We start from the raw sequence: 26,161 nt of genomic DNA, 5'->3' as shown, positions 1-26,161 counted from the left end.
TTCAGGTTGGGAGGCAGCCTTGGAGAAATCACTTTTTTTCTTTACACATCCGTGTGTTACCTGCTTCAAGGAGAGTCTTGCACATCCCATCTCGCTTAGATTGGCTCTGTGCTGGCGGAGTCAGCATGTTCTAAATGTAGAATCTCAACTTTATTTCCTCCCAAGATATTGCGCAGGCTAATATTAAAATAAGCAAAAGATGTGCTAAGGAAGACAGAAAGCTAGGCTTTTAAATGCAAGTTTGAAAGCAGTCTGTAACAGTCTATAAAACAACAGAGTTATGCCTTATGTATACATGAAATCTTATATAGAGCAATACAGAAATATGCCTATAGTTTAAGTATAGCAGCTGGATACTTCTGGGGTTAGGCTTAGACTGCTTAGACTTTCCTATTTAAGGCTGTCTTAAAAGATGATTTAGTTCCACAGCAGTTTTTGCTGATGAGGCTGGTGCTGTTTGGGTCCTGCTCTAATCACAGATAGGGGTCCTTTTTTCAGCACTGCTGTTCATCTGATCCGTGGTGAGATAGTTTGGAGTCCTGAACTTGCAAAAAACCAAAAACCACCTACGTCGGTGATACAGAATATATATAATCAGACAAAGCTACGCCAAACTGTTACATCACAGCTCTAAGGAAAGCAAAATGACATTCACGGTCCCTATCATATTGAACTCATTCCAGGCAAAGATTTTATCTTTCCCATGAAACTATGAAAGTTTTAAAAACATGAACATCCTATACAGCTCTGAGGAAGGCTTAACTGGAAGACTGACAAGCATCTAAAAATAGCAGCTATTGAACATGGAACACCTCCCTTATTGCTGTACCATTTAGAAACAAAAAGGGGATGTCAAGCTCTTCCCATTGATCTAGATTTCCCTTATGTTTTATCTCTTCAGCTGAAACTGTGCAACAACCGTAAATGGAGCACATACCTCTTATATGAGGAATGTTTACAGCATTACATGTTCTTTATTTACTAAAGAAAGAAGCTAGTGCTACCCTCAGAAAAAAACAGTGCACAATACTGCTCCTGCTATATAGATTGTTTGCAATGGCAAAGAGGCGATTCTGAAATGCTGTTCCCAAGGCTTTGTCTTCACCATGTCATTACCTGAGATTCCTTCAATTTGGGTGGGACCCTTATATCTGAAATGAGCTTTGAAGAGCGAAAGAGGACATTTTTCCCCCCCTTTTCTCTTTGCTTCTCTAGTCTGCAGAATTAAAAATATTTTGAACATGGAAATCTGGAAATTGCTAGATTAATGATCCTTTTTATACTTGCTTGTACCATTATAGGTCTAAAAGGAAGCTCAGACAGTCTGTAGTCTCATTTCTTGCAATGCCTGTCACTGAAGGCTTTAGCGCAAGGAACAAAGAACCGAGTAAGGATGTATTTGAATAAGTAGTTTTGAGTAGAAACTGGTATTTGCATTATTTTTTTTCTTTACATTGTAAAAAAGATTTGAGTGATAGGGAGGCAAGCCCATTCATACAATTTTCCCTCCACAGATCTAAGCCAGTACGATGGCAGATAGCATGAGCAGAGCAGAGCTTGCATCTATTTGTATTGCTTTGTGTAATAGCCTTCCATTTTTACTGGTTGCACTAAATTTTTAGCCTCACAGTTCCAAATACTGCCACTGGTGTGTTAATAGCCTTTTGTAAATGAAACATTTTAATAGACAGAACTCAGGGTTCGACTGAAATCTTTCTGATCATTAGAGAAAGAACTAGCAGCATAAAGTGGCTGGAAATACTCATGGCATGGGGAAAAAGTGTTCCCCATGACTTTAAGTTGATTTTTTTGAGAAAACTGACATATCTGCAACAGATACTTGCTTATGAGATACAGATTTTAATATTTTACCATGCTGCCTTTTTGTCAACTTCAAGTCCAAATTATCCTAGCAAGCAATGTTTCGCAAAGCAGTAGCATTAGAGAATAGTATTTTTCAGTTTGAAAGCTGAGATTCCAAGCTTTTAGGTGATAGGCTTACGAATATAACAGGTATTTCTAGCTCTAACAGTTTGATACTGGTGAAATCAGGTCAGAACTGACACTGGGAAAAAGGTAAAATGGCAAAATACGCAACATAAGATTTTCAAGCCTTCTAGTATCTGACAGTCATACAATATGATAAAGGAAATGCATAAAGAGCAACAAAGTCTCAGTGAGAGAGAAAAAGGAGTTGAAAAAATGATCTATATAAGCAGACCTAAATCCTTCGTATAGACATTATAGGCTGCTTACCCTCCTGCTGACATTGCGGAGAGAGACAATAGGTCAGGCTTGAATTGCCTAAACTGCCACATAGCAGCTTTGTGTGTTTGTTCATAGGAGGCACGGACATTTACTGCCCAAGATACTGCTTCAGCTACATAGACCTTTATTCCCCTACTACAGCAGTTAAAGTGTCCTTCAAATCCTGCAGCTTCAGGTAGCTTGCTCTCTCAGTTTTGAAAGTATAGGTTTTCTGTCATATTTCTTCAGGTTATTAGTTGTTGAGCTAGAAGTTGTTTCCTCGTATCTGCAGTAGGTAAATTTTATGTTTCAAAATACATGAAAGGGAACAGTTTGACCCAGGTTTCTAAACATAAACATTTTTCAGAGCTTGGTTTACATCTTAGGACAAAATCTTGGATTAGCAGCATTGATGATAGCTTTGCATGGAAAAAAAGTTGTCTCTACCAGTTGAACTAAATTCACCATTTTAGATACTGAATATTTTTAGATACTGAATTTCCTTCACGTAGATTCACTGGATTTGTAAGTGATGGAATGGCAAACCAGCAGCCTGATGCCAGCAGCATCCACAATGAAAAATTTTAGATATACTTACAGATCTTATGTACGTTCTGAAAAGAATTTTCAAATGCACAAAACCCTTTTAAAAGCTATATCAGTATGTTGTGCAAAGTTTCACTTGATGTTTGGGTGAAGTGACTGAAGAATCTAGATTTAATCAAAATGCAGAAAAAAAGTCATAAATTAAATCATATAAACCTATTATTAGTGTTTGCTCTTAGTTCCTGTTAGTGTGCAATAACTCAAAAGAAGAACCATAGCAGCTTAAGATAAGAAACCTAGGATAACAGATTATATGTTTGAACAAAAGTAATTTTTATCCAGGATTACTTTCGTGTCATATTGTGCCCAGAATAGGAGAGGGCTCTAGCAGCATTCAGCTTCAGCTACCCAATTCCTACACTCCTAATAGCTAGAGTTGAGAAGTTGCTACTAAGCCTCAGTGTTCATTTGTCAGCTCACAAATCCACAAAATGGGATCCCCCCCAGTATCTAACAGCAATTCTATATAGACAGCTGTTATTAGTTGAGAGGTCCTCTCTCAGCATGCAAAAGTCAGACAATTCTAGGGATAGCTACGCTATTTTCTATACTACACTGATAAATATTTGTTTAAAAGTAGTAGGAGGTCCCTGATTGTAATTATGTTAATACAGAAATATAAACAGGAGTTACAGAAAACTTAAACTTTTGCAAACAGTATTAAACTTTTTTATTGCACAAATATGACTCGCTGAATAGCTGCTGTGTGTACTTCAGAGACAAAAATCCTGCAGCTCACTTGTAGGTGAAATTTGTTACCCTGTTGAAAACCATGGAACAAAATATCCAGACTGGCAAGTCAGAAAGCTAGGAGTTTGTCTAGCAGCATCCACTGAAACCTGAGTGTTTAGTCAACTTTACCATTAATGCTCAGTCTCTAAAATGTTAGTTTGAACAGACTCGCCCCAAAAGCCTGCCGAACCAAACTGGCGTATGCTCCCCAAGCAGTAGAGTCAGTGGAACTGTCACTGTTCTCTAGCAGCTATAGAAGAGATTACCGCCTCTTTCTCTCTGCCAAGGGATAGTCCAGACACTTCTTAGACCACTTCAGACAAAGTCAGCAGGGCTAGTTTAGTTTGCTGATGAAGGTTGTTTCAGATAATTGGCTTAATTAACTGTAATGGATTAGGGAGTACTCACATGGTCTTTCCTGGCAGCAGTGCTGCAGCTGTAATCTGCTGCAAGATGGCAGGATTCAAAGTCTCTAGATCTCTAAGAGACTGTTTATTCATATCTTTAGTGCCAAGAATTAGTAGCAAGATAGTTCCTGTAAACCAGGTCATGTTTTGCTGTCCACAGGCACATCCCAACAGCTTAGAATGTTCCCAGCCCATACTGGAATGAGAAACCATGCTCAGCCTAAGACTGCCCCTTCAGTAAGGGAACTGGAGGCACTAGCTCACCTCTTTCAACAGGGTCAACATAAAAAGGAAAAAAATATTCTGTTAGGTTAAGAAAAGATTAATCTGCCCTAATCACTGTGAAAGAGAAGTTTCACTATTTGCTTAAGGAAAGCAATTTTGTTCTTTTGGCTCATTAGTTTCTTTCATATCCATCCTGCACCATTAACTGAATAAGGCAATCTTCAATACCTCTAGCATCAAGCTAGCACCTCTACCTCTAGCATCAAGCCTACATTTCAAGACATCTCTCAGCCCTTTCGGGACATCCATAGCACCTGGGGTGCCAGGAGACAAACCTCCTTTCCCTTCCCACATTGGGTACTAGAAGGATGAAAGGAACAGATATACCAGACTCTTCTGCCTCTTTACACTCCCCCCACCTCAAGAAAAGGAACTTAAGAGCGAAACAATGTTCAACCTCTCTAAGTGGGCAAACAGCCCATCAGGCAGTGTTTTTTCTTGTTAGTCCTACAGTTTCTTAAAAGGCTTAAGCTTCTTTGTGAGCGACTTCAGCCTTAGTAATGCAAAAGCTCAGGCAGCGTTAGTGTAGACTTCCCCAGATGCACAAGAAGTATCCTGGACTTCTGTGCAGAAACCTAATTAAAGCACAGTTCTTCACTTCAGCTTTCCCTCTTCTGGCTTATCACCAACACCTGAACAAGTTAAATAAGAAACCAAAACCAACCAAACAAGAAAACCTACCCAAGCCCCCCAAATCCCACAACTTACCTTCAGGCTTATTACTACAACCAGGAGAGGTCTTTTCAAAATTGTTATTATTAATGTGTATAAAAGATTTGGATACTGAAGTAGATGAATGACATAATATCATACAGACAAGATATCCTAGCCAGAAGAATTAAAATCTCAAAAAAGAATTTAATAGAAAATACAAAAAAAATCCACAGGAGGTTTTAAACATTTGGAAAACATTACACTTTCTCCGCATCATATCAGATGGCAGTAGAGAACTCCCAATCTACAAAGTCCAGTTTTGAAAGCTGGACCTGAATCCCATTAGGACCATGAAACACGGTTAATACATTTCAACGATCCTTATTCAGATTACAGACCAACACAAGTCAGTTCTAAAGTCTGAGCTACAAGAAAAGATACCATAATTTATTCCTTTGAGGGAGGAATGACATTACTTCTCAAGCCTGAGAAGTAACGGATAGCAGAATAGGGTCAAGGAACTATATAAAGGCACTTGCTTCTTACAGATTTGTGTGTTTCTTACGCTAGCTAAAGAAGAAGTGCTTTCGGAGTCCTTACAAAGTCTTGTCTGTTTCCCCAACTGTCAGGCATTTTCCTGAAATTGTGAACCTCCAAACTTGGGGGTTTGAAAAAGAATATGCTCAAGGCCCTTTAGAGACTGAAGCAGAATGGGTCTGATAGAGTATGGGAGCAGGATCCACCTTGAAGAAAGGGCAAAGAGCCTGTACTCAGGAAGCATGCCAGCCAGACCACAGAACCAGTCTTGTAACCTGCTCATATGACATTAAACCTAGGAGTGCACAGGCCCTACACAGTACAATAGGATCCAAGTAGAACAGCCTGAGGAGGATCAAGTTAGGAGTATTTAAGAGGTGCAATATTTATATTGCTTAGATTTATGTATTAACTTGCTATTCAGGTATCTATTAAGTCTTCAGGCAAAACAGAAGGGTAAAAGAAAATGAATAAAATTGAAATGATACCGTATCTGAGAATCTACATTGTTTATTTCAGGAATAAGTGCCCCCAAACCTAGAGTACAACACTGAAAAATCTACAACACAAAAATAGAAAATATTCAAAATGCACAGAAACACAAGTCACCTTTAATGTGATTAAAACGTCACATGAGGTTTTTTTGCAGTTAAGTGGCAATTAAGGATGTGCTTTACAACACTGTATAGAAATTTGCAAGTTTCCTGTACAGGCAGGATCCTCATGCTTGTGCAAGTCGTTCTAGGACTCTTCGGTAATCTGAAACAAGTTGTTGGAAGCTCTCTTCTAACTGTTCATGTTGCATGTTCAGGTCTATTTGGTTCAACTGATTCGTCAGCTCCTCTGGTCTTAGACACCTTCTCATCTTGGCAAGTTCTCTCTGCTTTTTCTAAGCAATCAAACAAATAGTAGTTTGAACACAACCAACAATCAAGAATACAGTATTTCATTGAATTTATTTGATTTCACTATCTAGTTCTTTAAGATGTCCCTAATCCTAAGAAAAACAGTAACAGTGTTTGATTAGGACATCGTTTCTATTAAAGCCTCACAGTTTCTGTATTACCAATGAACCAGTGAAGGGAAAAATGGTTTCAAAGTTTTTCCTTAACCAAACAGATTGGGTCTAATGGTACTTTACTACTGAAGAGGTATGGCATGAAAAACTAGACTGTAGAAAATTGACCAGGATATTTAGTTCTATGCTGACATTAATCACACTGGTGTCCCATGATGTGGCTGCTCAGCCAACTAATTTCCCCATAATTGACTATCAAAAATTAATTTTAAGCCTCCTGTACACAGAAAATATTTCAGGAATTGTTACAAATTATTCAAAAGTTACCGAGGATTAGCAGTAACAGCAATAAGATTATTTACAAGCATAAACATATTTGTACAGCAAGAAGACAAGGAGTTGCCTTTGCTGTGTCACATATGTGGTATTTTTACATATTTCTTAAATACAAGAGTATTTTGAGGTGTTTTTCCTCTCCCCAGATACATTTTTTTATACAGCAATATCTATTTCTGAGCTGCTCAGTTCCTTAGTTACTTTCCATTCTTCAGTCTTCCCTTGCTTTGTAAAAACAGAATATCATTCAACATGTCATTAAAAAAGGAAACACATGCATTATGTATGCCTGGCATCTTATCAGTAAGTCTTTGCAATGCCTATGGAATCACAGAGTTTGTTAAAACAACAAAATTCTCCCAAACAACACTACTTCTACCATCAGTCTCAAAATCAAAGCCTTTCTGTAGTTTATTTAATTTTACACTTATCTCTCAAAGGAAAATTTGTTTTCTTTCTATGACTGATGCTGAGGGTCAGGAGGAAGGAGTGGAGACCATAGTAAATTGTAAATGAGTAAGATCAGAAAAACTTTGATAATCTCCCACAGATCCCATAGATAAGCAAAGTTCAGTTCAGAAAAGGAGGTTCTGTATCAGGGTCCTGATGAGGCCTCCAGGCACACTTCTGGCCAATAATCAAGAAACATTTCCTTGTAAAAAGGATGTCAAAAGCAGCATAGCTGTTCAAATTTTAGATTCATGTTAGCTTTATCTAGTCAAAATGAGTAAGATACTCAAAACAGGTGATGAGTTGCCCAAATGAAAATAGAGATGAGTCTCTCCCGAGCAAGCTTCTGTCAGTAGGAAAACTAAAACCTCCTTATTCTAGAATTAATTCAAAGTCTGCTTAATTAACAGGAATATCTGTTAAAATTATAAACATTAGCTCTGAAAAAAAGGTGTAGCTTTCAAATGCCCATTATGTCTGATACTGTAGCTTTAGGTCATCTCTAAGTTCCAGATTCCAGGTAAAAAGCAAACTCTCTCTGCATGTTTCAGATAACCAGTTTTTTCAATATCCATCTCCCTCCAAATATACTACCAGCATATCCAGGCACACAAGATTCTGAAACCTGCAATCAGTGACATTTTACCTGGACAGTTTCAAGACGATTCTTTGAGAGCAAGTTATTGGGCTGAGCAGAAAAGTATATTTTGTTCAAGTAGCAAACCCGAACAAAGTATTATGATTAATAAAAGCAGCACAGCAGTAGTGTTTACTTCCAAAAGGGATGACGTGATGAACAAAGACATACATGATCAAGGAGACATGTCTAGCAGCACAGCCTGCTAATGAGTATAAAAAGCAGAGTTCTTCAGAAATGGAGAAGCCACAGTGAAACTGGAATTTCACAAGCTGCTCACCCTCTGAACTACCTTGGAGTGATGCCCCGTTCACTAAGATACCAAATCTTTTATTTCCTGTATTAGTAGTACTTATACAGAAAGCACCACACTTGGCTGTATCAGTCATTCCAATCTAGTGGTACCGTATACATAATCTCAGTATTTTTAGCAACAGCCTCCTTGCTAATGTGAAGACTTCAAGGGGAATAGATGTATTACAGGTTTTTTCATCTGGGGTTTCTGCATACAGTTTTATTTCTGCTACTGTTAGCCAGGAAATAGCTGTAAGATGCAATACCATTTTTACTAAATTAAGGCAGTTGCAATTTAGAATTATTCTACATCTGTAGAGCACTGTTCAAATGAAGCTATCAAGTGCTTTACATAAGAAAAATGATAGCAGCATTAGAGTATGCAGTAATATTCCTGATTCTTTATTAAAATCTGCTTCCCCCCCTCTCCAAATTACTATATATATTAAGTTAGTTTACTTGCAGTTCTGAAAAGTTTTTGAAAACAGCACCACGACTAAAATTTATTTGAAACATTGTTTAAAATGAGTACATGAGTAAGCTGTTTACTAGGTAGAACTACCATAAACAAGATGGCTGTATTTCACAACATGAAACTTAAAGTCAAGGAGAGGGTGTTGGCTGCTTTAAGGATTCTTTTGAATCCTCATTGAAATACCTAAAAAATTAAAAATGCAATATTCTGAAGTAGCAATATTGCATATCCAGCAATACAAAATCCATTCATTATTAATGCATTTATTGCATGCAAAGACTGAAGTGGAAACAATTGCTAGAAGCACTAGAATTGAAGCTGCTTATGGAATTTTGGATTTCCCCCATAGGACTTCAGTACTGAGTGAATGAATTGAAACCATGTAACAGTCCTGTTAGCGGAGAAATCATAGCCTTATTTGTAGGGGACACAGAGTGAAATCTAGCAAATGAGAGAAGACACTCATGAAAGAAAATAGAAAGTGTTTTGATTAAGGTCCTGCCACTCAGCATGACATGGTATTATCTCCAGATCAGGCAACTATTTAATACAGTGCTGGGTTCTCATTTCTGCTAATAGCCCCCCTAAGTCCAACATGAGCACAATCAAAGTTTTGTTATTTTGGTATAACAGGGTAAATGCTGCTTTAGGAAGGCTTGCAAGCTAATCAAGGTACTTCTCATACTTTGTGAAACTTTTCCAACAGGGTTTTGGTTTGCTTAGTGAGTACTTAATTGAAGAGAGTAGCTAACATGCTAGTTATAGCAATAAACCTAGATTTATTTGTGGTCTTTTGACTCTTAATACAAAGACTGATGCCATTAGCAACCAGGATTTTTTTTTTTTTAATCTGCATCTCAAAAGATCAGTTTGTGCAACACAGACCAACTATACTGAAGATCCTGAGAAGTATACCTAATAGGAACTAAGAAAATCACTTTGCACTAAGTTTAGTACTTGCTTGAACTTTACCGGTGGAATTATTTTATATTCTATCTGCATGGAATTCTATGTTGACATGGCTAGATTACTTCTAGCAAGCTGTTTTGTAAAGACCTAGCTAACAAGTAGAACAGGAATCTAAACTATACCTAGTCTGCAGTGTAAACTTATTACAGGATTTACCTCTACAAATTTTTGGCTTGTCTAAGATATTTTTACCTTTTCAAGAAATTGTCATTTTTTCCCCTTAAGCCTACCTGGGCATAATGCCACTTGTAGCTAAATAACATAAGCTTAGTGACAACTTCCTGCTGGAATTGGGCAGAAGCTGCCAGGAGCCAAACACAGGATCTTCAGCACTGCTATGTATGAATGTTCTCTGCTTAACTAATAGTAGTTGATTGGCAACATAATTGGCATCAACTACATTTATGGAAATGAAAATAAAATCAACTATAATTAGCTTTGAAATAAGTATTAAATGATACTTGTAAGTAAATGATGTTATACACACCTTATAGGGGCCAATCAGTCTTCTTTTAACGTCCAACCGATAGCTTCTGGACTGTTCTGCATCACCCATATCTGTTGCACGCAATCGGAGAATTTCATAAACTCGTCTTGTGTGTTGCTAATGAACAGAAAGGAGAATAGAAACCATGTCTGAATAAAGAGGTCACTCAATAGAACTCAAAGTGGAGAAATACTAAAATATTAGAGTAGTTCCTCAGCTTATTGGAAGACAGTCAGAGGCATGGACAAAGCCTCTGTCAAACCTATCCTATCTGGTGGGTTAAATGAATAAACATTCTTGTTTTTCCTTCAAAACCATTTTCTTCCATGCAGCCAGTGTCTGATCTCTCAAAGTGTTGCACTAGCTGTAGAGGTGCTTCAAGGACCTGCTGTAAATGAGCAGCAAAAAGTCCAGAAGCCAGAGTCCAAAAATACTTCAAAGAACTGAAAGAGAGGAACTAGAGTGACGTTAAGCAATATTTTACAAAACAGTATCTACTTTGCTAATTTTAATAATCTCCATACACCTACTGCCCTTCACAAGGGCCCCTGCAGGTTTTAAGTATGAGAATAAAACAATAATATTTAAAGTATTCTGTTTACTAGGGAAGAAAATGAAAGAATTAGTAAACAGAAAAACTGAAGTGCTTTTGGAACCAGAACCAGCCAGTATCACATCTGGGAAATAAAAAAAAATTACGTTGCCACTATATTACTATTAACTGTTGCATCTGTATGAAAACAGAATTTAAGACCAAGTATTCTTTTGCTGAGCAACAGAACAAAAAAATGTCATTGTTTGTTTGCTACACTAGCACATGTTCAGATACCAGATGTTAAAAAACCAAACCAACCTATTTATCGTTCCAGGTTTAAGATATCAGACATAGAAGGCTGCAGATGTAGTTTCCTTATACAAGCTATACCATTTTCATGAACACATTTGAATATGGCTTCACACCCCTCATCCCTCAAGCCTCAAAGTTTTCATTAAACCAAATTCAAATACACTTTTTAATTAAGCAACTCTGCCTTTTCACTACCATACTCACTAATGAGTTTAATCATTCACTGATATTACCAGCAAATTTAATCGTTAATTTAACTGTTTAGTTCTCCAAGTGTTTGGAGCTGCCTTAGTAGCAATTGTTCGCTACTTTAGTGTTCTGCATTCCCAAAACAACACTTGTTATTTGTATAAATATACTTGAAAGAAATGGAAACCATGTCAAATTCTATTACATCAGCAGAATTAGTAGGTAAAAAAAAGCATTTATCTAAAACCACAAGCTAGGTATCTCCCTTCCAGATACATCCTAAGATCTCTTGAAATAAGCCAGAGTGTAAATTCCAAGTCTCTGCCTCTATGTTTAAACTGTTATTCTACTAGTTTAATACAAATATGTCGAACTAAAACTGTTCTGATTTAATACCTTATTTATTTTCAGTTTTTGTTGAGCTTCCACCACCATTTCTTGACTGAACCCTTGAATTAACTTTCCTGGGGAAAAGCAAAGCAAATCTTGACAGAGCTTAACAAGAACAAAGTCTCTTAGCTTCACATAGTTTTCAGATGGATCTTCAGCTAGAAAGAATAAAAAAAGCACGTAGTTAATATCAGTATTATTTGTTTCCTCATCTCTAGTATGTAATTACAAAGAACTATGGAAACCAAAAGCAGATACAATATTCATCAGTATATAAACAATGTGCTTGATCATAAGTACTACTATCAAAGTTTTAGATGTTTGACAGCAGACATTAAAGAGACTGCAGAAAGAAAAACTTTAGTATTTTGTGTATGCAGTACTGTACAGTATTATATATGCATTTCTAAGAGGCTGACAATATATATATTTAATCCAATTTAACTCCTTGGGAAAAGAAAATTACTCTATGTATAAACCCTTTATCTTGTATGTCCCACCTATTCTGTATTTGACAGAGTGGTAGAACTACTAGAACACAAACTAATTATGTGGAAAAAGACTGGTGAAACTATCCTACTGCATACAACTAAACTAGCCAAAGACATGTATTGACCATGAGTTACAGTCTTTGTTAGCAAGGAAGATAGCGAAAAGTACAAGGATCCAAAGGATAAGCTTATCCAAAATTAAAAGCCTGGAAGGACCTAAGCAAAAGCTGATCACAATTTCAAGTTACTTCCATTTTGCTTAAAGTGGCAGCATAACTATCAAAACTGCTGCTTTAGAAAAAACACCAAAGTTGAGAACTAGCTTCGGTGAACATCAACATGGTCCCATATGCAATTTTGTTCCCACTTATGAACTATGCAGAAGAAAAATGCTTACGATGTTGTCAATATATTTCTTTCTTCCTTACTTAATTGTTTAGACAGGCTTACTACAAATAAGTAGCAGGTCATGTTCCCTCCCAACACTCATTTTTCCGTGGACTAGCATTGTGGAATCTATTGCTAAATAGCTTATACCCCAGCTATGTTTTTCTTTAGTTTTGTGTAAATAGTTGAAATTTGCAGTTTAAGGACCATCAAAAGCTAGTAAGTTACCAAGAAGGACTGGGATAGAAGTTTTTGTTGTGTATATGCAGCACTCCACAACCAGCAATTTATTTTTTGGGTTGGAGAATGCTTAGGATGATTGTATCCGTTAAAATGTTTTGTGCATGAGTGGCCTAATCTTGTATGGCAAGTCTTATAGCACTTATCCTGCAAAAGAGATTGAGAAGCTGTACTAAAATTAAGGATTCCATTCCTTTTCACCCAGATTAGTTAAAAGAAAGATGAGGCAGTTTCTGCACAGTAAGCACTATCAGCATACATTTCACTTTATCAGTTAGGATGTCAAGTTATAAGCAGAACAAAGTATTTGTGGTAAACGTGAAACTCCAAAATATTTTTTTTTTTTTTAAAAGCATTAGCTCTTTCAAAGAATTTAAGTAGATCTTCATTTCCTCTTTTCAGAAAGGTTAAAGGCTTTACTTCACAATTTTAGATGCTGCGTAACTAAATATCCTGGCTATATCAAGATTGTCCAGCCTGATTTTCCCCTCAAAAAGGACAATAAATAATTTTGTAAAAGCCTTAATTTCCATAACTTGAGTGCCACGTAGAATATTGCAAGCTTTCTTCTTTAAATAAAGAAATTAAAACCTATTTTAGTGCACATTTACTCTTTGCTACAACCCTGCATTTAAGGTACTGAGCCATGAACATGTCACATGATTTATGCAGTACCATGTTAAGACTTTTATTTATCCTCAGCTATAAAAGCTGTGTAAAGCTTTGTACTATTAAAAGGAAAAAGAAAAAAGTAAATGCATGATGCACATGATTTCCTGTTGCATAAACAAAGTTATACTTCCTTAGGTTCCTATGAACTGGATTAAAATTTTGAGGTGGATTACTTTGTGTTAGGGTTATCCTACAGCAATGCATTATGAAAGCAAGTGTTCTATTGTATTTTAATTAGAATGGGCGAGTTATTCCCAACTAAGATGAGGTCTGAGATAGCACCTAGAATTGAATGGTCAAGTCATGTGTTTGAATTGCATTTCTTCCTATATTGGATCTGAAACCACGGGACAGATGTCATGTTTGTAGCCATTTTTTGTTATTTTTTTTATGCACATACACCCTTCTTCCCCTGTGCCACTTCCCCAATAATTTTTTATTTTTAGGTATTTGTGCACACACCTCTAATATCATGGGTGCCTGCAGCCAGCAATACAGGCTCCTGGAGCACAAATTCTCTACAGATTTTCACTGTCTGTAAAAATTTTGGCTCGCACACTAATATTAATATGCCATTTCAATTTGGTTCTCCACCCCCCCATCCCCCCAATTTTGAGTTTTGGCTAATAGGAGTAAGTTGAACAAGAAATTTGACAAAGCTTGATCTCTTGGCAAACTCAGCTGTGTATCTCACAATAAAATGGCTAATTAGCTGGTAATCCGTTCATGCTAGGGATTGAATTTTCCTGGTGTGCTGTTCTCTAAGTAAAGGATTTAAGGAGCTACGTTATATACAGTTCTTCTATAAACCAGGGTACTATTAATCCTGAACTGAGCTGAAGCTGAATCTTCAAAAGGCCTGACAAATTCTGACAAGTGAACATGAAAGTTAGTTTGCAGGCTAACAACCTGTGAATGCTACAAGTTGCTTATGAACTGAGTTAAAAATTTAACACAAACCTGTTATATCAAGTACTGTAGGAGAAGACATATAGTATCTATGAACTGTTTCAAGAAGCTGAGCACCATGGCCTTCTCCTTGAAATGGTGGCAATATCAGCATCTGGCTACAGACAAAGGAATGTATTTTCAGTTCAAATGCATGCATTTGCAAACATTATAATGTAAAGGCTTGAAAACGATGGTATTTCATTTTAGATTAAAGTAGTGTAGCAATCTTCATGTTAAAATATAATTTTTAATGGAGTTTTAAAATTGCTAAATATTCAAAACTTGTTTGAGATTCCCTCCGCTTCAAGAAGGGAACAATGAAATAAATCAGTGCATAGCCAGCTAATAATGGGGATTTTTTTAAACAAATCAACACCATTATAAACAAGTATTGGGAACTTCAGCAGTTCCCTCTTCTGAAATAAAAGGCAAGGCACGAGTTACGCCGCCAATTACCTTACACGTGGCCGGGTTTTGTCTGGGTACACATAGTAATTATAGACTGTCATGTAGCCTACGGTCGCAAAGAGCGTAGCTCCATCCTTATTATACTTCTCAAATCTGCAGATAAAACAGAAAGCCAAGCAGGTCAATTACAGTCGCGCTCCCATGCAGTGTCCATTTTCTTTTCCATTCTCCAACTGAATTTTCAGTGTCAGCAAGCTACTCTGTGAGGGCCCAATGGGTACACCTGCTATGTTCTGAATGTACAATTCACTTAATTGGTGTGCAGCAACTTGGATAAATCAGGCCTCTTTACAGCACTTCAGTGCACTTGCCTATTATAAGATGAATAGGTGGCAAGTAAAAGAAAACACAGGCAAAGCTCATTTTACTGTTTAAGCCTACATTCAGGGCTCTAACGGACAACAGCATTTAATTCAGCTCTATTCTCAAGGTTTCCCAAAGCATAATGGAGGAAAACTCAAGCCTCATAAACAATGGTTTTTCTTTCCTGGGAAAAATATCATTATACTGCTCCAATAATTGGCCAGCCACAATTAAAATGCAGGCTTTGTGGAGGTAATAAGGTCCACTGTTGCTTTAGAACTGTACTTACACTAGAAAGTAGTTCCATCTTTCATCATCTACATCAATAAAGCTAGCAGTTTCAATAAACCACATCAAGAACGTCTGAAGCCTTTCATGATATTCTCGAAAGCCTGGACATGTCATGTCGGCCTAGGGAAAAAGCCAGGAGAAGTCAGGTGAAACCTATCACAGACGTTAGAGGAAAAAATATGCAAAACCTAATTAAGTTCTCCAATACAAAAAAGCATGTTTATAATTATTAATAAACTGGTAAAATGATAGTATTTATATACTATAGTTGAAACATTACTGAAAAGTGCATCACTGCAAAATAGACTTTTTCATTGCTCAAAAGCAGAAGTTTCACTTATTTTTCATACCTGGTATATCTGATATGTTATATCTTCACCAGCTTCCTCGTTATGGACAGAATATGTGTGTAGCAGCATTCCAAAGGGCTTGAAGTTGACCTCCTTCTCCAGCAGAGACACAAAGTCATCTGTGTTTGTGCAAAACCCAGGAGGAATGATTTCTCTAATTTTACTTTCAACATCGTCTGCCTGGAGATTATAAAAGGAGGCAGGATCAGTGGAAGATTAGAAAAAGACAGCACTGATGTCACTATTGCGCTATAAGAAATGAATATAAAAGAGGTGCTATGGCCTAACAGTAATTTAAAAAAAAAAAACAAAAACAAACGGAGAAAAGGAAAAAGAAAGCGTTCCTGTTGTTCAGTAGTGACCTTCCAGCAAGTAAGGGAGCTGCACTGATGAGATCCAGAAAGGTCACAATCCAGCCACAGGAAGCATCAAAAAGCTCATAGTTACAGCATAAGTTCATGAACATTTTTATGTTTAAAGATTGTTACATTTGTCCAAGTAAAACCTAAGAGTGTTGATAGCTATTCTGAAAGTGCAGTATATTCAGAAGCTAAGACTTTCCAGCCAGCAATTCTCCAAGACTATGCTATACAGTCTTGTAGAACTCAAGCAAGCAGCTTACAAGAGGTATTAGGTGGTGCAGAACTAAGTGGAGGAAAAGGGACAAAGACCAAAAATGGTAGCTCCCAAAGAGGAAAGTGACAGCTAGCACATTCTTCCATTCTTATGTCTCCCTGCTTGAAATGCCTGCCTATAGGATCAGCTGCAAAACACATTACAAACTCAGAAGACAACATTCCGTATTCAAATCAAAGAATATTTTGAAAACAAAGTTTGACATAAAATAGTAACAATATAATTTAAGGATACTGTCAGCAAATCTGACCTGTAGTCTAACATACTAGGGAAGAAGAAATATTCCGACACCAAAATTAAATTCAGAGATTAAAATTACTCTTTTCAGATAACCAAAGTGAAAGTTAGAGACTATCAGCTGAGCAGACTTCATAATCCTTTTCAGACCCCAAAAAGACCACTTGATTGAATACATTTACTACTTCTTTTTAACCATGAATATTTGATGAAGTTTCACAATAACGTATTACTGCTTCTCACCAGGCAATAAAACTTAATGAATTGGTCTCAACTTAACAAAACCGAACTCCTCAATACAACCCCTAAAAGCCTGACATTACATTCAACAAAATGAGCTTACATTCAATTCAAACTTTCCTCTGGACAATGAATCCAGGTTTTTACTTAATGGAGTTTGCCGTGAGTTCAGCTGTAATGTTTGTATTGTATCTATTTCCACAAGGACTGACACAAGAACACTTTGTGTTAACTTACTAAGCAGCTCTTTCACACCGTTTACATGCATGATGGGTATTAGTTCAAAACCAAGACCCTTGCTACTTAGCATTCAAAACAGGGAAATTAAGATGCTTAGAACAAAATACACTACAAAAGGCTAATACAACATGCTACTAATTCCTGTTCTTTCAACCATAGTCCCTTAAGTAGAAGCAATGCACCTGCAAATGAATAGCACTTTATCATCCAGTTACATTTTTAGTAAAGAGAAAGATAGATGTAGTTCAGCACAAACAAGTTTTATCAATGGTTTGGTACTACCAACATTTATATTTATATTTGTATAGAGAGCTATTAAGCAGTTAAAATATAGCTCTACAATACTTGGTGTAAGAACCCAGTTAAAATGCATACAATTTTACATCCATTTCATTCTCAAAACAAAGGAGATGCATTTATTGGAACCTTTGCTATTGTTCTTAAAGCAGTATTAGTTAAACATATTTTCTCTACACTTACTGATTTAACTGCATTACACAAAACCAGCCATTTCTTTCAGAATCAATGAATCACATGAAGAAAAAGTATTTCTAAAATGAAACACATTTTAGAAATACTTTTTTTTTCAATTGTGCAAATGCATTGTTTACACAAATCTTAAGTCTGCACTGCTGACAAAGCTGTAGGAAACCACAGCTAAGAATCTGTACTGACTTGCATTTCATATATCTGAAAAAGGCATGTAAAAATAATCTAGAACTAAAACAAGACTTCCAAGCATCAGTTTAATAGCTCAGACTATGTGGAAGATAACTAAAAAGGGTGACTATGCAGTATGAAGTACTATATAAATAACATTTAAATAATTTTGCTCTCCTTGCATTTTTAAGTTTCTTTGTTAGTGATAAGAAGGAAGACAAACTTTCACCTGCTGAAAGCATGTAAGATAATGCATTGATCACTGGCTGCCACCACAGAAAAATCTTGTTTTCCGTAAAATAGAAAGAATTAAATCATGAGAACAGAGGCTTAGCAAATAAAGCAATCCTTCTTAGTTCTATACGACCAAAACATATTTTCACCTGCCTCCGAAAAGTTCTCTCCCCTTTAAATGGGGCCTGACACAATTTAAGAAAAGAAACTATATTCTTCAGTTACTTTTAGAGTTAACAAGACCTCCCTTTCTGACAGAGGAAATCCCAGAATCCTCAGTTTGAGTCGTGGCATAAGTTTAAGTGATCCAATTTTCAGTTAGTATGTCCTGGAATACTGGAATCTACAAATATCAATAGCAAACAAATAATTTGTTTAATTAATACTCATACTTTAAAAGGGAAACATCCATTACACAGTAGGCACTTTCCAAACTCTTCTCTCTGAGGTGCTCATATTCCAAAGAGTTACCAAAAATTTGTTTACTGCCTTTCTCTTGTGTATTTCTTTGATATTGGCGAGAGGTTCATTTCTTTTATCAGAGCAAGGCACTCGTATATTACCAATTGGCATGGATGTACATGATGACGCACAAGTTTCTGTTCAGAAAACAATCCAGTTGACTACTGCAGCAGTGTTAAACATAGGCAAAGCCACTTACAATGAAGTGTTCAAAAACCTGAATGAAACCAGCCGAAAGTTGTTGAGCTTATGGTTCATGGAAGTACTGCCTGTAATGTATTGCCTTGATAATCAGAATCATGTGAGGTGATGATGGGGAATTTGGTATAGGCTTTGTAACTAAGCTTGATTTGTAGTAGGACTGTTTAAGTGGGCAGTGTCTCTTTGTACATTGCATTTGACTCTTGATAATTTTAATATGGAGATTATTCTTGTACTAACAGGCAGTTATGACATTTGTATACCATGTAGATGCTGTTTCAAAGTGGCTTCATTTAAAATAATTACAGAAACATATTTGAAAGTTGAATTTCTCTAACAATTATATGTATTAATTCCAGTGGGCAGTAGTATTACTTAAAACAAGGATACCCAATATGAAAATTACACTTTTTCATTAACTTTCGTGTAAAGCAAATGTATTAGACCAGGTGCAAAGCAAGATAAACACATTTATAGTAAAGACTGTTTCAGAGGTTAGTGAAATACTTTCCCCCACCCCATCATAAAATGCAGATGAAAAGGAGGATACTTGAACAGCTGCAAATCTCAAAGCAGCAAGCAATTCGGAGGTCAATGTTCTTAATATTTACACTAGAAGAAAGCAGCCTCTCTTCAGATATTTGAAAAAGTCAGCTCCACCCAAGGGATAAATTCTGTCCATTTTCAGTAAATCAAGTGCCAACTTCTGTTCAAAATGTGATCATACTTTGCTGAGTCTTCCCCACTAACATGGTTTAGATCCATCTTTAGGGAGATGATGTTAAGATGCATAAATATGGCTTTTGACATTTCAGGATCTTATCTTTTTCCTCATGTTTGAAAACATCTTGAAGAAAAAACATAGTGGTATTGGGAGGAATATTTCTGTCAGTCCCTAGCAAAGATTGTAGCAGCTGCTTTAGCAATAACGGAACAAAACTTAGTATCACAGAATAAAACCACTTGCTGTTGAATGGGCTTGTGTAGGTATTTAGATACAAAATCCTAAGCTGTGAATAACTTGCAGAGCATTAAAACTAACTTCCCACTTGTAACCAGTTATGTTAAAGGCAGAGGCTGCTGTCCTTTCCTGAACACCATCTATTCACAGCACAGAGATTACCTGTCATATATGGCAGATAGTCCACATCTTAGTATGATTAACCTGAAGGAGCTGAGATCAGCAACCAAATAGTTAACTTAGAAAAGTAAATGTTAACATGCATTTAAATTAACACCCTGCTGTAATGACAGCTTGTTTTAATCTCTGCAAATGCATTCACATCTTAAGGTGGTTAAACTAATGGCAAATACAAATGCAGAACAAGATTGATGACCACCATATCTTTTTTCCTACTAAGTTTTAGATATAGACATATGAGCAGCCTATTTGGATGCACAGTGTTAACAATACCAAGGGAAGCCCAGGGTAATCCACGACATTCTTCCGATTCAGTCAAGGCTTGTAAATACTCTGGAAAGCATACAGAAGCCTCACTCAAAAAGATGTTTTTTGTCCCCATCTAAAACCCTTAAGCAATTGGAGGAATAATTCAGTAGAGGAAGCAGGGCTTGAAAGAAACAAGGATTCTGAGCTATTATCTCAAAAATATTCTGAGAGTATATAGGCAAAAGGATTAAAAAAAGCTTTTCTACAAGTGTTCTATAAGCTTGGAAAACCTGTAGGCAAAAAGAGAAAAAAGTAAAAAACCCCCAAACCCCGAACGAAACAAAACATCCTGCAGCTAATTGCATTACTGTATTCCTTTAAGTAAGATGTAAAGCACGCGATTCCCAATCAGAAGTTTCTAATCTTGTTTCTGCTTTACTTGTTCTCCACATTTGCCATTTAAAGAGACACAGTCAAGTATCCTACCTCATGCAGTGTTTACAGAAACCTCCTTTTCCTTCTTACTGAATTCTCTTCAATATAAAAAACCACCAATGCTAGTCCTCCTCCTGGAGACAGTTAACACAAAAATACAGACTTGCTAAGTTGTTGCAGTTTTTGTGGAATTGGCCTCGGTATTAGCACCTCATGTTTGACCGTACTGTTTGACACAATTTTGATGGTACTGCAGTCAAAGGAGGAACAATGGGAAAACGTATAGATGAAGTTCAAAGCTTTTTTCAGCTTAGCAACAAAGGAAGCTTTGTTTGTTTGCTTTTAATGTAAATCATGTTTGGCTGGGCAATTACTAAACGTAGCATTCTTATCCATATCCCAACTAAACCTTCTCAATAATATTTTAAGTGCAGGTCTGGTTCTGTCTTTACCTCTACACAGTCAAACTTTTCATTAACTTTAGATGTATATTCGATGCGGAAGAGTGTTGACAGGTTACCAGCAATATAGTACAAGAGGATCTTCAGTCCCTTGTAGCCAAAGGCAACTTCGCTGAGGAAGGAGAAAAGAGCAATCAGGAACTCTATGTAAGTTTCACAGCAAAACATTCACATCACAGAGCTTTCATTTCATAAGCTTTGAAGTTCACATAGTCCTTCCCAGTGAGCTTTTCCATACTAAGCTTCCTAATAGGAAAAGGGAATCAAACTGGATGTGCGCTATCTAGACAGAGATAATGCCTTACACTATCTCTACTAGTTATTTTGCTCCTCTAGTGGAGAAATGGAACATGTTCCTGAACTCAGTACGGGAGTGTCTGTGCACTTATTGTGATAGCTCAAGAAAGAATACCTGAAATAGCTAATACTGCATTTATGTTTCTCAGTATCTTAAACTCATTAAGATTTATTTATATTAATTGATCAATAATATTTATTAAAACTTACTTGGCAGTGTAGTATAATATTTTGGAGTACAATACTGCAGTTTATACTGTATAAAACCGATAGATAACTAGTCATAGCAATAAGTGTGTTTTTGGCGGACAGTTTCTGCATACTTATTCAATCTAACTAGAACCAAGTAAATGCAAAAAAAGGTACAGAATACAAAAGCCTTTTTTACACTTTGAAAATATGAGTTGCCTAAACATAAACACTATATGAAGTATAGAGAATTTCTTTTCAGGCAAAAAAAGCAGAACTGCAGAAAATGGTAATGTTTACGAAGAAACAGGTTCCTTTTTTTGTTATTTTAATGCATAGTTAAAAATTTTTTACTGAGATTTTTCTTTTACGGTAGCACATTTACAATTTAAAATTTGAAGTATAAGTGCCAGAACAAGAATTTACTTGTTAGTTACTCTGACAGATTGGAGAGTTCTCCCATTACTAAAAGCATAATTATTGTCAATGATAACTGCAATAGATGTGTAATAGTGTACTTAATTTTATTACAATTAATATAAGTAGTTCATCCTACTCGGAGTATGCAGAATGCTTTTTAAAGGAATTGGAAATTAAGAAACTTAACTACTTCAAGAAGTCCACAGATTCGTGCATGTGGATTTTCCTTAGTGGGTTTTTTTTTTTTTTTTTTTTTTTAAAAAAAACTATGGCCAGATTGTTGAAGATCACTCTACTGAAAATATTAAATGACATTTTAGCACTAGGGACATAGTGGTTAACTTCCCTACAATATTAATGAAAGTCAGCATACTTGAAAAAAAAAGAAACAATACTTTTCTATAGTTTCTGTATCCCCTGCATGTCTAACTGGTTACAAGTGTACGTATTAGAAAAAATAACTGAATTCAATACAGTTAGCATTCAATGATCTAGAACAGCCACCAATGTGAGTTTAAGTTAATACCTGACTTCTGTGTTTTATTCACTAAAAATCCCATGTATAGTAAAAAATAAATGGATATACTGTTGCTAGATACTGTTTTTTGGTACACATTACTGTGAAAGTTATTAGCAAGAATGATAATTCTTTCCTAATCTTAGAAAAATGCCTTGAACGCAATACCCACTTAAACAAGTAATTCTGACTGCAAGATCAGGTATTTCATTCTCTGCTAATCTACCTTAAAAATAGCATATAAAATGACTACAGGCTCAAACTCTATGAGCTAGGCACCAAGGCCACTGTTTAACTATACAGTCATAAAATTGAAGTATTGCTGTGTCATTTAAAATAGCTTGGTATAGCAGGATTTCTTGTTTTCTAACAATTTGGTAGCAACTTTTCCCTTCCAGAACTATTAATTTGACTCTCAATACTTTAACTTACTCATCTCCAAACACTTGATGGCTATACTCTGGATTAAACGTTGTGTTGTCATCCTCCAAATCCTCAGGAAAGCGAACTGAGGGGGGGGAAAAAAAAAAAAGAGAGCATGACCAAGTCATCAGCTTCAGTTTGTTCATCCACAGATGCCATGCTAGATGTTCATACATTCTTCCACTACAGAGTCAGACAACTTCAATTATGAACCTATCTATGTTAGGCTAGCATACAAATGAAATAAAGACATCTTGTGCAATTTAGATGCATGTTGTTTGATCTGAGGAGATCAAATCATTAAGCAGAATAAAACTGAGAGATTGACACAGATGTATACATGTATATATTTCATATACATATGTATTTCCTGAATGTTACTGCCTTTAACTTCATCTTGAACACTGAGGACATTGCCCAGCTGGATATTCCCACAGTAAGCCAGACCTATCATGTAATCAATGTTGCCTTCTCATTCTACCATTCTTCTCCTACACGCAGGTGAGAACACTTCGCTGTAGGGGGTTTTGATGGAGTGATGAACAGAAAGAAATGTTTATGTGCATTTATGTTCATGTCAAAGTTTTGGAGAATCAGCATGGATACATACAAAACAGCTGCACCAATACTATATTGGTACTTTTACCAATATTACCAAAATAACTGGTGATTTTTTTTCTGACTGTTTATTTTTCCTCAAAGCCTAGTCTTAAACAAGGTCTTTTCTGGTAGTGTAAAAATATTTGCTATAATGGAGTCTACTCAAACTCAGTAACTTACCAAACAAGCATTTTATTCATGCTTATGGAGTTATAGCAGTTGCTCCACAGCAATTGTGACAGGAGTTCTTTCATCTTAAATATACGATTTATGGTTAGTGGATGAAATTAGAGATTAAAGTAGGATTTTCAGGAAAAATTTTAGATACTTGATTCCCAAACATCCTCTATGTATTTGCAGTTAAAAAAATTACCTAAAATCGGAAGGGATGTAACTCTTAACTTAGGCCTTAAAGTGACAGGTCAGCTGCATTAATGAGGCACACGTAGCTCAAGACAACAGTTACACATTTTTAATGTTGAATGAGTCAATATTGCATTAGCATGAGCATGCAATGTTGTAGGAGTTAATACTGCTATTAAACCTTTTTTTTTTTTAAAGCACGTAGAATATTGAACTACAGCTTATTGCTGCTTTACTCCAGTAAAAGTGGAGATGAGAAAAAAAGTGTTTTCTGATAATATTAGAAAGGAATTATTCAAAGAGAAAAATGCAAATGAAGAGTGTTCCGGTGACAAGATAAAAGTTTGGCCCTCTCAAAAGCAAAAGAGAATGGTTGCTCTTGTCTTCTCAGGTTTAATTCAGAGAGCAACAGGTTTGAGGCAAAGTAGTGTTAAAAAACCCAAAAAACCCCCAACAAAACACAGAAAAAGAAACAAAACAAAAGCCAAACAGCAAATCTGAATTATCACCATGGAAGAAATTACGACTATGAAGAGGCTAGCGTATGACTGCTTTTACATGTGGGAAATACATGCTTTTTTTTTTTTTTTTAATGGTACCACTCTAAAGCTACTCATCTTTTCTCTTAATATAATTTGTATGCGGAACATCTACACACTCTGAAATAAAAAAGGAAGCTAAAAATATTAGCTGAGATGGGCAATGGGTACCTTGATTAAAAACCCTTTAGCAATCTCCCTGAAACCTGATACAGTAGTTCCTCAGATTTCTAGACAAAATTCACTCAGATATCATTAGCTCTTATTCTTCACTTTGGTTTTAGAAAGGTGGAAGAGAAGAATAAAATGTTAGATCTAGTCATAAAACCATTATTTGAAATAATGGTTAAGAGGAAGAGAAATACTTCACAATTAAAGTGGCTTAAAGATTTAAGCTTTGGCTCACAAGTCAAAGGTGATTGTGCGTTAAAAATCATACTAAACTATACAGAACAGATTGCTAGCAGTAGTTCTGAAAAGTGCTTAACAGGTTAATTATTTTTTTTTTCTTAATAAATTATGGTATTTGTATTGCTCAAAGGAACAAATTGCAGAAGGGCTGGAAAGATTAAAAATTAGACAGGTATGCCTTATTCTTCAAGTTATTACGGCTGCACGTAAGTTTGAGATATAAGCAAGTCCACCAAAAGTTCAGTAATTCAGTCTATATTCTGGGTGTCCTAGTAAGCAAATTAGCTATAGAGAGCAATAAACAGTTCTCGACAGAGTGACATTTTTCCTATTCAGATTTTAAATAATTTTCATTAAAAATGTCTTGTGTAATCCAGGTGTTGGGGGGAAGGGCACCCAAAACCCCAACCCAACAACACTTTTCAGTCTTCTTTCTTGCTTTTATTTTTTTTCCCCCTCAAAGAAAGAGGAAAGATATTAAAAAATATTTAATATATAATTAGATATTTGTAACCCTAAAGAAATGAGTTCTGTTGCTATGGTCACCATGAAGAAGACACATACTTAGGACTGCACCACAGCATAAGGATTAGAGAAGAAAAGGGAAACTAAAAGAACATAATGAGTACTTCAAGAAAATAAGACAAGATGTAATTCCAATGCACTCTGGTAACATGCTAATAAATTGCTGATGACATTATTACACAGAGACAGGATTGAATTTCTATAGCTGTACTTTAATTGTAGTAGTCTCAGCAAAACTAGACTATGTATTCCTATTCTTATGTTTGTATATTTACATTAATAAGTACATATGGGTGGATGCAAGTATAAAGAAGTTTCTTAAGAAGGTACTAAAATATTGCAGTGTCAAATGCACAATATTTAAAAAGTGACATTACCTAGTTTCAGCTGAACTGCTTCATTTGTATTACACTTGTATTCAGCCAGCTTCTTCTCCATAGCAGTAAGTCCTGAAGAAAAAGATTTTTTTAAAAGAGTTAAGAGATGTACAATCTACGTGTCACTATTATATTCAAGGAACGTATTTAAAAAAAAGGTTCTCAAAACCAGAAAAAACACACAACACAAACCCACTTACTGAACAAATAGGTAAAAAAAGCTACAATATGCTACAATGTGTAAAAGGAATATAGAGATTTATCTCAAACACTTTTCTGGAACTAGAAGCAAGAACTAGAACACAGACCACAAGTGCCTCTCTTTTTAGTTTCTGAGAATGAAGGGCATTACAATAAAAATATTTAAATGTTCCAAGTTATTACCAATAAAACATAGTTGAAAACTGTAAGTAGAAATTAAGAATTCAGATGTTTCTTTTAAAGAACATGTTAAGTAACATGTTTCTGGGCATTTCAAGTGTTTGCATTAAGTCATTTTCATAAACAGGTGTTCGTGAACTACAGTGGCATGTATACCACCAGCAATTATCTAGTTACTTCTCTTCCAGAGCAGATGCGGATTGCAATAAC

At 35.9% G+C, this 26,161-nt stretch overlaps 1 protein-coding gene across 1 annotated transcript; it reads right to left on the bottom strand.

Annotated features, from left to right (window-relative positions):
- Nucleotides 1–5,957: 5,957 nt before the first annotated feature.
- Nucleotides 5,958–25,639, bottom strand: HAT1 (histone acetyltransferase 1). The gene is made up of 10 exons (XM_009577981.1): nt 25,571–25,639; nt 22,765–22,840; nt 20,901–21,021; nt 15,714–15,893; nt 15,362–15,483; nt 14,758–14,862; nt 14,311–14,417; nt 11,567–11,718; nt 10,135–10,251; nt 5,958–6,357 (listed from the first exon to the last, which is right to left on the bottom strand). Exons 1-10 carry the CDS (start codon nt 25,629–25,631, stop codon nt 6,190–6,192), a joined length of 1,209 nt encoding a protein of 402 aa, XP_009576276.1. The 5' UTR covers nt 25,632–25,639; the 3' UTR covers nt 5,958–6,189.
- Nucleotides 25,640–26,161: the final 522 nt, after the last annotated feature.

This window comes from Fulmarus glacialis, unplaced genomic scaffold (genome assembly GCF_000690835.1).
Source record: "Fulmarus glacialis isolate BGI_N327 unplaced genomic scaffold, ASM69083v1 scaffold27855, whole genome shotgun sequence".
NCBI classification, from domain to species: Eukaryota; Metazoa; Chordata; class Aves; order Procellariiformes; family Procellariidae; genus Fulmarus; species Fulmarus glacialis.
Note: the sequence above shows the minus strand (reverse complement) of the source record. Positions and strands in the feature narration are given on the sequence as shown.

Excerpts from the sequence above, each read along its gene's own strand:
- HAT1 (XM_009577981.1), bottom strand. The coding sequence starts at position 25,631 with ATGGAGAAGAAGCTGGCTGAATACAAGTGTAATACAAATGAAGCAGTT. Across the intron at positions 21,022-22,764 it reads CATCAAGTGTTTGGAGATGA|CGAAGTTGCCTTTGGCTACA; the intron begins GTAAGTTAAAGT and ends CTCCTTCCTCAG. Across the intron at positions 14,863-15,361 it reads AGATGGAACTACTTTCTAGT|ATTTGAGAAGTATAATAAGG; the intron begins GTAAGTACAGTT and ends TTTTATCTGCAG.